Source organism: Dreissena polymorpha, chromosome 1 (assembly GCF_020536995.1).
Source record: "Dreissena polymorpha isolate Duluth1 chromosome 1, UMN_Dpol_1.0, whole genome shotgun sequence".
Classification (NCBI taxonomy): domain Eukaryota; kingdom Metazoa; phylum Mollusca; class Bivalvia; order Myida; family Dreissenidae; genus Dreissena; species Dreissena polymorpha.
In genome coordinates, this window is record NC_068355.1 from 144,880,228 (window position 1) to 144,893,202 (window position 12,975).

General features: G+C 34.2%; 1 protein-coding gene across 1 annotated transcript in view; it reads left to right on the plus strand.

The window, feature by feature from the left end:
• Nucleotides 1–12,975, plus strand: part of LOC127855840 (heat shock 70 kDa protein 12A-like) — a 34,937-nt gene that overhangs the window by 14,074 nt on the left and 7,888 nt on the right. The window contains exons 10-11 of the mRNA XM_052391761.1: nucleotides 7,684–7,796; nucleotides 12,247–12,414. Of these exons, the coding sequence (XP_052247721.1) occupies nucleotides 7,684–7,796; nucleotides 12,247–12,414 (281 nt within the window). The remainder of the gene's footprint in view (nucleotides 1–7,683; nucleotides 7,797–12,246; nucleotides 12,415–12,975) is intronic.

Sequence of the window (12,975 nt, forward strand, 5' to 3'; positions counted from 1 at the left end):
CATTAAATATGGAATGAGGATTTTGGAGAAAGACTTTACATACACGTATTTTTAACTGAACGTTAATTTTGATAGAGAAATACGGCAAAGGGTTCTTATACATGCAAAATGTGTTTTAATTGGCATTTACTCAATAGTGTGCAATATTCTCTGTGTACACTTAATCAACGTGAACATATGATATAATAATTTATGTTTAGGCATAGACTTTTTTATTATACTGAATAAATGCTCAAGTAATTTAATATTATTCATTTTATGTAGATCCGTTAGAACGTGTCTGGTAGCGTTTATGGCTTGGACTGGGTATTACATGTATTTGCTTAAACATAGTGCATTTTGTTACTCTAAGTTGCAACATCTTCTGAGCCCCAAAGTAAAAACGTTGCTCAACAGTTTTGTAAAAAGAAACACATGTGTTAAATTGAAATCTTCACTATCATCGAATCTAAATTTCTTTTATGTTCGTTAAATGCTTCATATGCGAACATCTATGTGTATAATATTTCCACTGTGCCTTTAAACTTAAAGCGAAAACATTGATGTTGCACGAGTCACATTTTCTAGTATTTGATGTGTGCCACTAACTATTGAAATCCCATCCCATCATGACCATTACAATTGCGTGCCACATATAAGCATCCCTTTCACTTTTACAACATAAACATGCATGTTAATCAGGTTTCTTATGTGGCTTAGACTTTTAGGCGAGAATGCTGTTGCATTGAACATGATGAGTTAATTGTATGGTCCTATTATGCAAAATTATTTCAAAATCACAAACAATGACGACGATTATTAATAAGATGCATTATTGCCATACACCCGCACAAAGCTTGTAATTGTAAATCGCTTGTAGGACTCAAACGGGTATACGAAAACGAATCTGATTCCAAAAATTACATGCGAATTCGGAACAAATCTTTTTCCAACGATACCGGGTCGGGTCGTTAATTCATGAAAGTTACGATTCAGGATTTATATGTAGATATATTAAATAATTTGATAAAACTATTCCTCTTAATCATTTAACGCGTTGTTTTCTTTCCTTAATAAAGGAATACAAGAACCAAAACGCAGGTAAGTTGATGTATGGTAAAACTGTTTTGGAAAAAATTAATACATCGCGAATTTCTTCAACGGAACTTGTATTTAAAATGTATATCTACTTTCAACATGAAACGAAATTTAAACCTTTCATGAACAAGTTATGTTCTAGTCTACGCATAAAAATGAGAGACATTATTTTTGTTTGAAAATATGTATTTTTTCTGTGTATTTGTATCGATATTGCAGTACATAATGTTAAAGGAATGACCTCAGTGCTATACTGGCATTTATTTTTAACTTAATGTGGTGTATACTTAATAAACAGATGCATGCGTCATTATTTTTTTTCAATATTTGATCAATAACATGTATACTTAATCTTGTATTAGATTAACTGTCTGTTGGTCTGACATAATAATTCGTTAATGGATACGCGATATTAAATAACATTGATGATTTGTGTTAACTTATTTAAATCCTGATCCGAAACGACCCGAAATTCTACAAATATGTCGACCCGCCGACACAATCCTAAAATATTTTCGACGCGTTTGAGCTGCAGTCACTTGTGACCGTCATTAACTTTTCATACTATTTTGGTATTTAGCCTCTGTTTAGTCTTTGTGTACCATATACGGCTAATTCCATTGTTAAAATGAAAACAATGAAGTTGCAAACAAATATTTCGTTTCATGGTAAAGGTATTATATTGCATACATTAGTTCCTCGCTTGTTCATTGCAAATGAGAACGACGAGTTGTACCAGTACGCTTAATTTCGGGTAACTCGTTTCAAGGAATTAGTAACGGTACCTTTCCGCATATACCACTTTTTAGTGCGTCATTCAGGCCGTGGCTTGTTTTCAGAATGGTAGGTGATAATTTTGTGTTACCTTGTTGAAATGTTTGCGTACCTTTGAAATATATTTCATCATTCATGATCAGTTATCATTGATTTAATTAATGTCATTAATGTCATTATTCGATTCAATTGAGTTTCAGACTATTGAATACCGAAACTGACCGCAATTTACATAACCGAAACTGCTTTTTATGATAAAATTAGTGATAAGTTCTAAAATACTGTTTGCAAGTATACTTTAGAATTATCAAATTTATTATAAACGATTAAAAATGACATCGTGTTATTTTTACCATCTTAATCCCACATAGGAATATGAACGATGATTGCAAATAAATATTTTATACTGTCTGTCCATGTTAAAATGAATAAGCTGTTTTTTCATAACGAACGAAAGTTTTTTATAAATATTAAAAAAAAAACCATGTATCAATTTATTTTTTACATAAAAAACATTCGTCTATGTTCAGAATGCATGTTTGTGCACAGACTAATGGGGGTTTCATAGCACCGAACACGCAGGTTGACTGTACAAAAATAATTTGCATACTCGCAAACAGGGACTTATCGACGGACAAAATATTTACAAACAAGATGTGTTCGTGAAACACTATGTCCCTCCCATTTATTTGACCTTTGACCTTGACCATTAACCTTGAAGGAAGACCTTGACCTTGACCTTTCATCACTCAAAATGTGCAGCTTCATGAGATACACATTCATGCCAAATATCAAGTTGCTATATTCAATACTGCAAACTTTGACCTCGACCTTTGACCTTTGACCTCGAAGGATGATCTTGACCTTGACCTTTCACCACTCAAAATGTTCAGCTCCATGATTAAACATGCATGACAAATATCAAGTTGCTATCTTCAATATTGCAAAAGTTATGGCCAATGTAAAAGTTTGACGCAAACAAACCAACAAAGCACCAAACCAACAAACCAACAGACAGGGCAAAAACAATATGTCCCCCAGTATAGACTGGGGGACATAAAAAGGATATTGTTTTGATCTTGGTATGCTTCTGTTGTTTTGTCTATTTGAAAGTTGTATAGTTTTAACATTTATAGTTTTATTGCTAAAATGAATTTATTTTACTCTAACAAAACAACCCTTAATATGAAATCAAAACGAAAAGTAAAACTAACATATTACATGTTTGTACACTTCGTAGGCCATTTGTGACACCTGATCGTAAAACATTGTTCTGTATTAAACGAAACTTCATTACAAATATTCCGTATTGATAATAGGAATATATTAGTACGAATAACGTCGGAATAAAAAATAGGGTATCTCTTATTCGTTACACGCAGTCAATATGCAAGAAAACATAAGTAATAGAGATCTTCCAGCTTAATTTAACTAAGGCCACTCCAAATTGATGTGCTGGTCTACGGATTTTTTTATATAAAAAGTTGAAGAGGCGAGCAAAAAAAAAATTAATATTTTTTTAAAACAGGAAAATTATCGAGCGAGCAAAGAGCGAAGCATAAAAAAATCACATTTCGATAGAAAAATAGTGTATTATCAAGAGATACAGGTTTAAACAGCTAAATTTTACATTCAAATCAATTCTTGTACAAAGAATATATATCGACCTCATATTTATAGGAGTAAGTTGCCTTTGACCTTTAACCACGAAATATACTTGTAACCATATCATTGAAGTGAGGGAGACATGTCTACCTACTGCTGCTTATATTTGTTTGAAGTTTTAAACAACGAAAGCTGTGAAAAGGTATACCATGTTGCAATAGCACTTGAAGAGGGACAATCATCAAAATGATAATGACAGACAGTCGGACAAAGACCATGCATATAATCCATTGTCGCGTCTTTATTTTAAAATGGGCATATCGATGGCTAGCATGGTATTGTATTTTCTGAAATAAATTTATACATTACAAATAGTTATTTGATGTTTCTGAAATACACCGACCCAACTGTTAAACATGTTCCGTCAACCATGTATTTTTAAAATGATAAAACATTGCGTGAAACTTTAAGAACCAACATATAGGGAAATACCGTCCATATGCCCATTTAATGAAGAAAAAGTATTAAAAAAAATCTTACGTCATGTTTCCCGATGTTGTTTGAAATTGAACATGCTTCAACGGTATCTGCTGATAGTTGCATCTTCGAACGTAAACAAACACATTCAAATTAGTCACAGAACGTAGAAGATGTGTTTATATTTTTTATGGTTGGCTGCAGCAAATTCTCACCGTAATTTGTTAAAACGGTCACGACAGCGAAACATGTACTGCTCGCGCAGGAAGCCATTTTTTTCTGGTTAGCGTCTGCAGTTATCGATTAAAAAGGTTACGAAACACTATATTTGGCATTCGTATTCAGCGTCAAAATCTTTTCTGCTAGATCGCGTTTTTTCACAAATTAATAAATACATGTGCTATGGTTACATAAGGACACAAAAATGAGTGCGAGCGGTAAATAAAACTACTTTGTTTCCATTTTGAAAAAAAGGTGCGTCAAATCCGACGACCAACAGATCAATTTGGAGTGGCCTAAATATCAGTAAATGTTAAAACTGTAAAATATATGTTGTTCGATCATATACATGTATAAACAGCATACAAGCAACCGATTTGAGCTCATCCAACGTGGTTGTGTTTTTTTTTGGTTCAAACGATCGGAGTTCTATGACATATTTACAAATCGACACGTCCATGTAAATACATAGTGCAAATAGTCTAGATTTGAAAATGAAGGTCATTGTTAGTTATTCACGTTTTTTAAACGTGGTTGATCTAGTAACGAGAGTTTGTCAGAACAAGATATGTCAGTATTACTAAACGCACATTTCAAAACGTATACCATTGTATTGTATTAGATCACTCGACGTCTGCGATATGATTTGTGCACTTGCAGAAGCTGACAAGCCGCCCTGCGTTTTATCTTTCTTTTGATAAAAACGATTTGTACTTTTCGATGAGGCCTATATTTTTTGTAAATAATGTAAACAATAAATGAATGTATGCCGCTATTTAATTGCTTACATTAGAGGTGAAAAAATACTTTAATGTTTGAAATCTGTGAAATTTGCATCATTAACTGATCCAAAGCCTACGCAGCTTTTTATTTTGCAGAAAGTTTGCGTTTTAAAAGAAATAAAAACATTGGAGACAACACTTCACAGCAGCTATGTCATGTGATTTTTGTTTGCATAAAATCTAATGTTAGCAATAAGTAATTTTTTGAAAGGATTCCTAGAATCTTATAGACATATCTTAAATTGAAAGCTTCCGAAGAGATTTGTAGCTCTTTTGCTAATCTCGGTATGAAATGGTATAGTGGATAGTATGTATGACATACATTCACTGCACGCAATAAACAGTGAACTTTCGTATACTAAAAATCTGTTAATTAACGCCGTCCTTTAGTAACACAGTTAACATTTTCATTTGAAAGCGTTTTCATAAATTATAACGTGAAGATGTTTTATTTCCCAAGTGCTTTTGGTATAATTCTTTCTTAACAAAGATATCGCTTGGTACCACTGAAATAATTACATTTCATATTGTGTTTTAGCACACCGTACACTGATTTAATAAGTAATCATAATAAACTGTTGTAAATAAGAATTTATTGTAGCATGATATTCGCTTATCTTTTATTATAAAAATACCAAACAAATAGAAGTAAAATTGCCCCTCCACCCACACACACGTAAAGCTAAATTATTCACAATCGCAGCGTAATATATCAGACAGAGATTAACTACACCATGTTAGACTCGTTATAAGTTTCATCCGATCGTCGTGAAAAAGCCAAACGGCGACGTTTTGTCATTTTGATCAATTGTTTAAACTCCCAACGCACCAGACCAGTACATGTCTGAAAATTATGTCGCATTGACTAGTTCATAATTTACAAATTAATATTTTGTATCAAAACTACATCAAACCTGCGGAACGTGGAGCAAAAAATTGATGCAATACGATCGCCATTAAGTCAAGAAATCGAGTCGTTTGGCCGATCTTTAACAATAAATCTAAATGATCTCACTCAGGCGCATATCAACGGTCTTTCAACTTTAAACAATGTCATTTATTAAAGCATGGCATATTCCCATTCAAGAGAGATATTTATGGTTTAATTGAACAAGCCGTTAAGCAAAACGAAATGCTAAACATATTTTTGCTGTCTATGCCTAAAGTTAGATTGAAACTCGTGCTATCACAAATTGCTTACTTGAGAATTATACTAAACTACCTCCCCTTATGGCAGACAGAAAGTTTATTTGAGTCTCACTTTTATACATTCATGGTATATAAAACATGTACTATTTTTATATGTGTATAATTGTTATATATTGATAAAATATGTTACAAAAACACAAAATAGGCAAGGAAAAATTAAACATTGAAGACGAATTTCATAAAATGCAGCAAAGACAAATTAGCGCCCCGAGCCGATTGTGACGAAGATATTTCGTACATATTTTCCTACAATAACCGAAGCATTCGTCTTTTTATTAGGATCGGAGTTAGTGTTCGTGTGTCGTATGAATAGATATCGTTGCACGAAATTAAAATGATCCGTAAAACTAAATTTAGATTGACATCGTACATGCATAATATACATGCTGGCGAATTCGACTGTTCAGACATTTTCGATTTCAGAATTAAATATCTGGCTTATTTCGCATTTTTCGACACATGTTCTTCTTAACTTTTATTTTAATATATATTGAAATATATGTATAAAAAGTTGTTTACGCGTTTTATATAAATTCATAAATATTTGACAAAATCGTATAATCTCGCTTTAAAAAAGTTCATATATAAAACCACTCTAATAGAGTTATGGGAGACTATAAAATGTATGAACCTACATCATATAAAACGATATAACTAAACAATAAAAGGATAGGTAAAATAATAAATAAAATATTTATCTACGTTTGTTTGTACAACATATACACACATATATCTATAGATATAAAGATATAAAATTCACAAGAACATAATAATAAAATTCAATATTCATTATTTATAAATGTAGCTACGTCTTAATCTTAGTATTTCATGACAGGTTTTGACATCTATATTTTACCATATTTTCATCGGAGAGTAGGAATGAAATCTTTAAAGGCGCTTAAAAAGTAAAAATTAATTGAAATTAGTATTGATGGATGTCGTTTTTAATACAATTTCATTTCTCAATGTATTGTCAATGGACACTGGAGTAAAACATGGGCTTCGTCTTCCACCATAGTTTTACAGTGAAAACAAGTTCGTTGTTCTAAGAAAATACCTTGGTAACGGCCAGTTTCAATTTTTAAGGGTGCGGAACCGCACCTGAACTTGGAAAAATCACTTCTTTTATTTCTTGTCATAGTTTAATTTTTAACGTAAGGTTCAGCTTTAAATTTACTTTTTAAAGTCTTATAAAGGCGTAATTTATTTCCTCCTGTACTGTAACCGTTACCAGTAACTGAATTAATTCGATTTAACCATGTCTGATTTAACTCATTTGACATATTTGATTGGAACAAATCAATTATTCGTGTTAATTGGGATTTACTGACATAGGTTTTTATGTTTAAATCATGTTCAGTAAAATATTTAACGTTTTGTTTTTAGAAACTGTGGCCAGCATGTATTGTGCGAAGGAATGACTCTTTACACAAAATTGTTAAGTCTATTGGTTTCCATATTTGAGAGTCTAACCCAATTAGTGAAAACGGCTTTCCACTGTTTTACTATTGGTGGCGCCATCCAATGTCCCCGTTCACAGCGGCATTTGGTGTGTACTTCCCGACCCACAGGAAGAAGCGGGCAGATCTATGTTGGACTGCATTAATGCACGAAAACTCTCTGGTGCCCCATATTGCGGCTCCGTAGCTAATGGTGGGCCAGACACTTGCCTCTCAGAGTTTTGAGAACACATCGTATGGCATCCCTCCCAATGCTTTAAAGTTTGCGACGATAAGACCAAGGGCCTGTGTAGCTTACTGCGCTACATGTTTTGCCGTCACGATATATTCCATAGTGTCAGTTAACAGTAAGCCAAGATAACGGTAGCTTTCCGCGCATTCTATAACGTCATCATTGCACCTGAAATTAAAGTTCGTTTTTTCTTTGGAAGGGGGTCGAAAATGCATAATCTACGATTTATCAGTATTAATTTTTCATGTTATTTATATCGAACCACAGTGATAATAAAGTAACTAGGTGTTGGAGATCTTCCTCATTCTCTTTGATTAAAACTAAATAGTCGGCGTAAAAAAGGTGATCAATGATTTTGCCGTTAATTTGCACTCCCATGTTTGATTGCTCGAAAAGCTCGCTTATGACGTTGAGAAAGAGGATAAACAAAGTCGTTGAAACCAAACAGCCTCGTTTTAATCTAGATTTTACGTCAAACCATTCCGAAGTGTAATCATTTACGCGTACAGCACATTTAACGGATGCGTAAAGGGATTTCAGAGCATTCAAGAATGTACCGGTTAAACCGTAAACAGTTTCTAGCTTGGACCATACTTTATGTCGATTGATTCGGTCATAAGCTTTAGAAACTTCTTTGTGGGCAAAATCAGTTTTGAGTGTCGGATAGAATATTGTTAGTTTCTACCCATTTTGAAAGACTATTGTTAAGCACATAGCTGATGTTACCGTTATTCCTCTGTAATTACATTGATATCTTTTGTCGGAATTACTACATTTAAGAATTGGGGTAATAAGTCCGTAATGCCATGTTGAAGGTACACTGCCGGTGTCAAAACAAACATTGAACAGGCTGTGTGTTTTCTCTCCGCGCTTTTTACGTAAATATCTAGTTTAAGTCCGTCTTTAATCAGTGTCCTAACTGTTACTTTGATATCCTCATCCCCTCGGGCATGCAGGTTTAAATGACGAGCTTACAGGTTTTTCTGTCATCAGAGTTGTGTGCTGGTGAGTAAGACTCAGCTAACACTTTCATTTCATTTCTCACTTGAGTAATTTTGTCGCTGAACTCCCTTTTTAGTTTATTTAATGCTGGCGATATTGCATTATGTACACGTGTTTTATAGTTTTCTCGAAGTTTGTCTCAAGCTAACCAATATGAAATGATAGAACGTCAATGCTGATTCTCATCTGCTCGGACAGATTGTTAATAGCCATCACCGACGACTCGTTCTCAGTTATGTTTCGGATGGAAATGCCGGGCGGTTCCGGTGACTGCGGCTCTGGTTCGGAACGTCGTCTTTTTGGGGTTTCGGTTTGCTGGTTTGTGACGCAGTAATATGACTAGCCTTTGAGTATTGTTTACTTCTAGTTGCACGTCCGGTACGTCCTTTCTTTTGCACGCATGATACTGGAGTACCAGATATTATAGACTGGGACATCGACTCGTCCTCTGCCGAATTATGTATATCAGAAATGCCAAGTTCGGATATGTTTTTGGTTCCTTTTGCCTCTCTTCCGGTTGAAATGTTTCTGGTTTCGTGCGGCTGATACCGGCTTCCGGCTGTTGTATAGCATCATCATCGTAATCTCCTCCGTGTGGTGGTGTGGAGGCGTCATCGGACAATATGTGGGTTAGGGAATCTAACGGTAAACCCTTTTTGCAACCGTCACTATTGTTCGCCATAGTACGAATAATATAATCCGATAATACGGTAATTTTCTATCGTCTAATAAAAAAAGATTTGTCACGTTACTGGTTGCCGTATATTGTTTACTAAATATAAATATTTGTACATGAGGAGAAAATCACTGAAAAAGTTAAATTACTCACAAGTATTGTTAGCTCAATGGGTCATTGTCGACCTGAAATGGCTTGAGGTCACCCGGGGGTGACTAGAAGCCGATTCTTGTCATCCTGGGGTGACTTCAAGCCGACGCTAGTCACCCCCGGGTGACTAGAATTGGCTTCATATCACCCCAGGGTGACATGAATCGGCTTCTAGTCACCCCAGGGTGACATGAATCGGCTTCTAGTCACCCTCGGGTGACTTCAAGCCATTTCAGGTCGACAATGACCCAATGTGTGTAGCGCATTTGGCCATTGTCGACCTGAAATGGCTTGAAGTCACCCGGGGTTGACTAGAAGCCTATTCATGTCACCCTGGGGCGACTTTAAGCCGATTCATGTCGTGGTGACATAAATCAGCTTGAAGTCACCCTAGGGTGACACAAATCGGCTTCTAGTCACCCCGATTGACTTGTGGGCCATTTCAGGTCGACAATGACCCAATGGGCGTATTGTTAATATCCCGCTTGGAAATATTCTCACATTAATCCTCATATATTCCCGTGCATATAAATTTCTTGACACAAAAATCCGTCTTATAGCAGAATTTTGTAAATTTTAACCAGCAACTTTTGTGTAGTCACTTTAGTTCACGCATTCACAATATGTATCGATAGTGCGTAGGCGTAAAGCGGTAGTTGGTGCACGTTTTACCTCTAATTTTCCCACTATCATGAGGGCAAAATTTTATAAAATAAAAATATATTTATTTTCTAGAGCGTTTATATACATATTAATAATTAATAAAAGCCTATAAATAAATACTTATGAAAACAAAATATAGGGAAATTAGTTATGAAAATATAATACTGTATTAGCTAATTACCGTCTTTTTCGATATGTAGGTTACTATTCCCGAAAAAATCATAATCGGAACTGAAACTGACCTTAATAATGACAAACACACATACCATGAAAGACGACAATGGTTTCAAATTTAGGAAAAAAGTTTACATTTCGTACTAAGAACAATTTTAATTCCGCTTTCAGTAGCCCGTATGCTACGAGGTTCGTGACTGATACACAAAATTGTATGGTGTTTTATTGTTTTGTTTCGTTTTGGTTTTAATGAAATTTTTCACTAAAAATGACAAGCATAAGAACGAATGATTTATTTCTGAAAAAACACTTGCTTTTTTATAATTCGTTTAATTAAATATTAAAAGTAAAATACGAATAGTTCCATAAGAATTGCATATTAAATTCGCACTTAAACAACATATATCGTATCATTTGATACTTCAGGTTTTGTCTGCCGCTTCGCTTGGTTAATAATCTTGATAAGAAAAAAATGATACCACGCATACATTTTGTAAGTTAATGCATTCCGAATATCAATTTTAAATAATTGTGTCATTTTTCAAGTACTGAAAGTGTTTCTAGTGGTACATGTAAATCAACTTGTAAATTACACATACACTTAATTATTACTTTCCTATGTTTAAACATATATAATACTTATGATAGGAACATCAAAATCAATCCTCTTCTGTTTATCATGATGTTTATTTAATTGATATAGTTCCATGCATCCAATATGCTTTGGTAAAGGAAACCCAAATCTTATGATTAACCACTATTAAACTATTGAACATTATTTCAAATTATAAAGGAAAATGTTCATAATATTTAAAATATGATGTGTTGCGATTGTATACGCCCGTTTGTGAAAAATGTCCGTTTTATTGAACCATCGAAGCGGGCTGGCGTGAGGCGGATGGATAACTTGCACTTAAAACTTGGTCATGAGCATAACTTTGTCCAGCATACATTGATTTTCAAATAAAATGCAGAAGTAATCAGCATGATTGACCAAAGTGTTTCGCACAAGAACAAGTTTCAATGTCGATGTCACAATTTAAGTTCTAGAACAAATAAATGGGTTTTCATTTAACCCGCCGTACGTGATCATCATAATGAGACGGAGTGTCGCTGGCAAGATCTTAGTCTAGATGTCAAAGTCCAATGCCACAAGCATGGTCAAATGACATTTTTAGGAAATTTGTAAGTGACACTTTGTCCGAAGAATGACTTTATCCAATAATTATTTACTTTGAAATGACTTTGAGGAAGTGATCCGCTTTATGTTACGAGTTTGTGATAGTATCATGTTAGGTTAAAGGTCAATATAAGGTTTGAAAAATTAACTTAAAGGTCCCTAGGTCCAAATTTAAGGTCAAAGCTAATTTTTAATAATGCATTATTTTGGGGAACCAGGTAAACGTTTTGGTAAACATTGTTGAAATTGTATCTATTTTTAATCAGTCTTTGTTTCCAAAAACTATTTGTTAGAGATTGAAATATTCAAACAACTAGTTCGCGCTAGAGTTTTATTAAAATTATTTATATCAATTCATTGTCTGTTTTATTTAAGAAATCAAATATGATATAAAATAACAAAAACGCATGTTATGTGAAATAAATAATTTACTAGGAGTATTATGGGTTTAATTTACTTCCGCCTAGAAAAATCTTCACGTCACCAGTCTTAAGGATGTGCTTTACTCTTAACATGGTACGCTATTGATTTTGTTTGGAATTTGTTTCATAAATATGTACAACTAGAACCGTTCGAGTGGTTCAGAAAAACGCCCTTCCTATTTGTTGGAACTGGAACAGAGACTTTCCCATGTGGGGGCCTCGGGAACACGTCGACTCCCCGAGAGAAATTTGAGAGAACATTTATCCAGTCTGTTGGAATCTGGACGACAGCCTACCCGTATGAATGCACAAGTATGAAAATATTTATATCGATTTTGTATTATGATATGCATACAAAGGCGCATCTAGAAATTTCGGTTGGGGAGGGCGGGATATATAAAAGGTTTAACATTACCTTTGTCCGAGATATGAGTACGGCGCTGCTGTGATATATACATGCATTTTTTAAAAGAATAACGCATGTGACGTTCTATAAAATACAAACAAACAAGAGATCATAATCATGTGGACAATGGAACAATAAGTTACAAGCAACGGGGGATTTTTAGACTACATAATAATACTTTCTTCCGATTCAAGTCGATGTGTCCCTTGATAACAGTAAAGCATTGAAACAGCTCTGCCCCATGGTTATGTTATGTGTGTTGTTCTGGATAAACCTAAAAGATAATTTGTCCCTGCCTGCACATAACGACGCCACAGACAGTTTATATTTTATAATTATACTTGTTTTTCCTTAAATCTGTCGTTCACTAGAATCCGGAAGTGAATGTGCCACATTTGGCGTTTTCGGGATGTCGAAGCATTGCTCTTTATCTCCAACTGTATTTAGTTATTTTATGTTCGAAATAG